This window comes from Protobothrops mucrosquamatus, unplaced genomic scaffold, assembly GCF_001527695.2.
Source record: "Protobothrops mucrosquamatus isolate PMUCROS unplaced genomic scaffold, P.Mucros_1.0 scaffold876, whole genome shotgun sequence".
NCBI classification, from domain to species: Eukaryota; Metazoa; Chordata; class Lepidosauria; order Squamata; family Viperidae; genus Protobothrops; species Protobothrops mucrosquamatus.
Window position 1 is genome coordinate 92,833 of NW_015387130.1, and position 6,038 is coordinate 98,870.

Below are 6,038 nucleotides of genomic sequence, written 5' to 3' on the forward strand. Positions count from 1 at the left end.
TTGCAAAAATCTGTAAGATAGGGTGGAGATTTGCATAACAGGAGTTCATCTAATTAGAAGAGATAAGAAGAGTGTCTTATATATCCAGGTGACCTATACTGCATTAAAAGCGCTTTGAACGTGGACATTGCTCAATTTTTTCTTCTATTTTCAGGTTACATCCAAGCATGCAGAGGACTCATGATTGCTGCTGTCTGCCTTGGATTTTTTGGCTCTGTATTTGCCCTGATTGGGATGAAGTGTACAAAAGTTGGAGGCTCAGACCAAACTAAAGCTAAAATTGCTTGTTTTGCTGGACTGATCTTTATTATTTCAGGTAAATCTGATCAAAGCTGTGATTTTCTAGGCAGATCAAATTAAGTAGGAAAATTGCTGTTGATTTCATTAGTTTGTAGATTCTGGTTGATGTGTATTGAAGCATTTCCAGATATTAATCTGTTCTGCACTTGATGCATTTTTTAGGACTGAGTGCATTGACTGGTTGCTCCCTCTATGCTCATCGAATAACATCTGAGTTCTTTGACCCCACATTTATTGCACAAAAGTAAGTCCAGTTGAAAAATATTGAGGTAGGAGGTGCTTTACTTGCTGTTTTGCTCCATCTGCCTGGTTCAGAGGAACCAGAACTAATTAACCCACCCAAAATAAAGTTTAAACTGCCTATAATGGGAATAAAATAACAACCGCTGCCTTTTGAATTCCATTAGTATGTCAGTGATGTTAGAATGGAAGATTACAAGACGCATAGCCTTGAGATGGATTTTCCTTAGACAGAAGCTTTGCAAAATATATTTCAGTACAATATAGCTAAAAGAAACTAACAAAAAATAAAATAACTTTTGCTCTGTTTCTGAAGTTAAACCGAGAGCCGATTATCTATATTCTAGGATCCTTTTCATCTTTCTAGTTATTGCAATCAAAACGAAAACATTTACAGCAAATGATCTAATTCTGTACAAATTCAACTTGCCCACAATATATTTAGAAGAGCTCTGTGACCCAGCAAGAAGTAAATGATTGGTCTATTATAATTACTCAAATAGTTGATTGTTATTGCTAAATTATATGCAGCAAAGCACCAGTATTTTTTTTTAATTGCAGGCAATTTATGAGCTCTTTCCTTATAAATAGATAAACCCTGGAAAGCAAGACAGTAACTTCTCCAACTCTTAGGAACTGGAGAAGTGAGGAGGAAATTAAACCTTCAATGCCCATTAGTAGTAACCATAATTCAAATGGCTTGTTTTAGACAGAAGCAATGCTTGCCATGCTTACTGATTTGGGGGGGGGGGGGCTGAGGATTGCATTGGAAAAAGCAAAAATTATTTAATTAATTTTTTGTTAATACAATGAATGTCTTTATTTAGCCTTGTAAACCCTACCAACTAAATAAAACTGATTTCTTCAATAAACTATTTATTAAACATGAATTATCACCTACCTGCAGGTATGAACTAGGAGCAGCTTTATTCATTGGTTGGGCTGGAGCATCACTCTGCATAATTGGTGGCAGCATATTCTGCTTCTCCATTGCCGAAAACAAACCAACTCAACGGTACAGACAACTGCTTTTATTAATATTAATATTAGCAGATTCTAATTATTAAATTGTAAAATGTAGCACCAATCCAGTCTGCAAATCTTTCAGAAATAACCCTAGTCAGTAATCAAGAATGATTAGTTGAAAAAAGGATGAATTTAAAAGCCCTCTGCTTTTAGGAAAAAACTTGTCAGACTCTGCTCATCTCTATAAGATTTAAGCATAGGATTAAAACTCATGTAGCCCAAACTGATGATTTATGCCACATAAGATGCCTTAGTGCTTCTTCTTTAAAAGAATGCATGTCGCATTTTCAATGCTTTTAAGATGCATGAATGTGATGATTCATGGCTTATGTTTAAATTTATTGGGCATTTTGTTTTCACAGAAATAGATTTATAATTGTGAAACCACTTCCCAACTATCTCCCTTTATCTTAAATAGTACCAAGACAGCAGTATTCACTAGTAGTCCTTATTTATCCTTCCAAACTTTCTTTCCTTTTCATCCATTACATGTAACATTAATTTTGCTTCCCAGTAAAGCAAAATACGAAGTTGAGACAAAATTGGGTTCTAGAAGACATAGGGTACAGTGCAGTAATGCATTTGCTGTGATTTTACCTATTGTGATTTTACCTATTGTGTTGAGTATGTTGACAATAAAAGTAGGGTTGTAATAGGAACTCATGAAAGGTTCTGCACTTTCCAGTATGAGCTACGTGTAATCCAGTCTTAATTTGGGAATAAATCCCCTAAATTACATAGGATTGACTTCTGAGTAAGCCAGCTCAGGTTGTCCTGTTTTGACATACAAGTACATCTCAAAAATTTAAAACCGATACCTGAATTGAAACTGTTTTAAGGACAGCTTGCTATAATAAATGGCATGGGGGGGGGGGGGGAAGCATTGATTTCACAATTCTGTACTTGGTCAAATAAAAAAAAAAATCAGAGGCTGCTAGCATGGCTGAAGGGATAAGAAATGGTTGCTAAGCTAACCCTTTTATTCCCTTATGAAAATGAAGTGGTAGATTCTGAACATCAGATAACAGGGTCCCTTTCCCAGTTTTTAGTGTGAAGTAATTAAAAATATCTGCCTAGGGAAGCTCTGTGACATTTGGGAATGTTCCACAGGCCATCCTTCACTGTGTCATCAATAATAAGGTAGCAGCCGTTTTTCTTGGCTTGGCCATTAACTCATGTTTTTAGCATTTGAACCTGTAGGGCTTTGACCGAATGACCTCCATGGTATGGTTATTAAGGCAATTTTAGCTTCCCACTAAGTGATACTCAACACAAGAATATTCTTCAGAATACACCTATATTTTTCTAGGTATTTGATTATTAGCTCAAGACTGCTGTGCAAAGAACCTATAGTTGAGGCTAGTTAAGTATTCCTACAGCAGTTTTGAAAATTGTTCAAATTTCCACCCTGAACTTTTGGTTACAGAAAGCCTTTCCCAAGGACTAGCAAAGTTTTAACGCTATTCTTGTTAAAACTGTCACTTAAAAGAAAAAGTATTAGCATTATTCATGTTAAACTGTCACTTAAAGAGAATATTGAGACTTGACCACAAGTAGCCTCCTGAACTGCAATAATGTCTGAAAAGTTTTTACCCACCTTGAACATAATGGATGGGTATAATATTGTTGTTGTGATTAAGGTGCGAGGACATGCAGCCCCTGCAATTCATCCAAACAGCTATGTCTTTTTCCCGGACTATAAGGCAGCTGCGGGAGGTTCCTGGAAATTGATGCTGCTGCTTTAAACGAGCTGCAGAGAGTGGCTGTGCTCATCCTTCCTTGTATCCCAAAATGTCTGTCTATAGTAAAACCTAAAGCACAGAGCAACCCCGTAACATTTTCCTTTTAATATTTCTTGCTATTTAAATGAGCTCTAAACTTTCTCATGTTTCAGGATTGTTTATACATACAACAGACCTTCTTCTGTGATGTCTACTCGAACCAAGGCCTACTCAGCAGATTTTAAAGGATCCAAGATGCCTCCAAAGCACTTCGACAAAAATGCCTATGTGTAACTGGATGGTTGGAGGAATCTTTTTGTTATTAAAAATCATACTTATGTGCTGTCCATCCACAGAATGATTTTTAAAAGTGGCTTGGTATCTTGAGCATCAGCAGTTTTATAAATATTTTTAACTATTTTATAAATGAACTTTTGTCTACTTGATGTAAATTTTCTTCATAACTTGTTTTAAGATCTATACTTATACTAGACATAATTTATAACTGAAAAATAACTTGCTATTTTTTTGCTTTCTGTAAAAAGAAATATAAATGAAGTCATTTTAATTACAGCCAATATTGTCAGGGATCTTCAGAATCAAACATAACAGTTGCAGCTTTTAAATGGATCCATCAGTTTTGAAGACCTGCTTTTAATAACTTGGGACTAGTTTTAAAAGCATATTAAAACAGATTGAGATAAGCTTTAGCAAGATCTTAGTAATCAATTATGAAACACCAACATTGTTTTAATTCCAGTATCACAATTATATGGATTAACACATCCCCCCACCCAAATACCCTCTAACACAAAACAAACTTTCCACAAGGTTAAAATTGGAATTTTGGATTTACATAAGGCAGATTGTGTTCTACTAGGTATCATGAGCAGATAAATATCTCTCTGTCTGAGGAATTCTCTCTGTAGTTTCACTTAATCCCTCACCTGCAAATAGGTTGAATTAAATCAGGGCAGTCTCAGGTATTGATTGAAACAATCAACTTTGTCCCTGAAGGTTTGTCACATTGCTCTAAAAATTGAAATTCTCATCAGACCACTAAAATGTACAATGTAATATACATTTGATTACATCTTTTTATTTTGTGTATTTTTTTTTAGATAATGTGATTTAGAAACTAGGTAGTATTAATTTTTTTTTGTGCCTTCTGGTCAGAGTTAATGCCTGGCAACTGCCTGGACTAGTCCTGCAATTTTCTTGGCAAGGGTTTTGGAAGTGGTTTGCCCTTTCCTTCCTCTTCCAAGGACAGAGTGTGAGTGACTGGCCCACATTCCCCCTGCTGGCTTTGGGCCTACAGCAACACTAAAACCCACGGTCTCCTGGTTTCTAGCCTGGTGCCTAACCACTACACTGGTTGCTATAGTATTATATTGAGGTAGGAATGGCCTTTTTTCCTTGTTTTTCTTCTATTAGCAAAGCTTCACTGCCTTGATACACATTATACCGTTAAAGACCAATCCTATCTTGAGCTTTTATAAGATATGAAACCCACTGAAAGTTAGCACACTCCACAGATTTTTTTTACTTCAGACAACAACACTGTACATTTAAACATCAGTAAGAAGATGGAGGAATGGAGCACGCACATACGGGTTTCCAGAAACACTTACCTGTGCCTAGAACTAAATACAAAATGTTTTGGGAAAGAATGAGGTATAAGAAAGGCACACAGCCTTTTAGTCATTTTTATGAGACCAGAAATGTAGTTTTGGTAATTATTTTGGATTAGAAGAACGTTAAGAACTTTATTGTTTAGCTGGTTTAAAATAAATAATTTTATTTTAAAAAAAATATCTTATTATTTTTATGCCTTCTGTCCCCAATTCAGTTCAAATTGTGCTTGTTGAAGGGTCGTTAAGGGTTACTAGGGCTCAATCTATGAAGTATTGAAGTTATTAAATGCCCTGAAACACCAAGTGAGATAGCATCTGGTATGGTCATTGATCCACCCGTCCCCCTTGGGCAGTTATTTCTGCATGCTCAAGGCAAAAGGCAATTTTACTCTTCATAAGAAGAGGAGGCAGAAGGAGACAAAAGCAGGGACATATTAAGTCTTCTCTTGCAGGCTTGATAGCAATGACAGATGAGCACAAAGGCCAGGCAAGAGGTCATGTTTGATAGATTACAAAACACATAATGAATGTGCTCAATTTAAGGTGCTGCAAAGCATTTTACTGCATCTTTCCTATGTTGCTTCAACCGATCCCCAAATAGAGTTCAGGTGACCTGGTATTATCCCTAATATTCCTGTGCTCACCAGGTGGCAGGATTCTCACACAGTCAACTTCTTTACCATTAAGGAAATCTGCTAATCTTTCCTCAATAGGAGGGGTTCCTTTTACACAGAACGGCTACATCAACAGATGCAGCTGGTCTTTGGTAGGGACCTTCAGAAGTTGTGCAGTGAACTTTCAGCTCAGGTGTTATGCCAGAGGAAACTGAATAGTTTTGCAGTGTTTCCTATTAGTACGGCTTTACAAATCCTTAGTAAGACCTGGAATATTCCATCCAGTTTTGGTCTCATTAAAAAAAGAGGTTGAGATTTTGAGGAAAAGTGCAAAGAAGAGCAACTAAGAGGATTAAGGGCATTAAGGACAAAAACATGAAGATTGGTTAGGAATTGGGTATGGCCAATTAGAGAAAAGGGGAGACATGATAGTAACTGCATGGAAGTGCCAGGAGTCAAAACAAAGCCACCTTCTTCCAACTTTTTAGTCTTCCGTGGTAGCA

The 6,038-nt window shown here is 36.4% G+C and overlaps 1 protein-coding gene across 3 annotated transcripts in view; it reads left to right on the top strand.

The window, feature by feature from the left end:
• Positions 1–3,581, top strand: part of CLDN10 (claudin 10) — a 50,779-nt gene extending 47,198 nt beyond the window's left edge. For all 3 annotated transcript variants that reach the window (XM_015819234.1, XM_015819235.1, XM_015819233.1), the window contains exons 2-5: positions 155–316; positions 463–544; positions 1,448–1,555; positions 3,461–3,581. In XM_015819234.1, coding sequence (XP_015674720.1) covers positions 155–316; positions 463–544; positions 1,448–1,555; positions 3,461–3,581 — 473 coding nt within the window. The remainder of the gene's footprint in view (positions 1–154; positions 317–462; positions 545–1,447; positions 1,556–3,460) is intronic.
• The last annotated feature ends 2,457 nt before the right edge of the window (positions 3,582–6,038 follow it).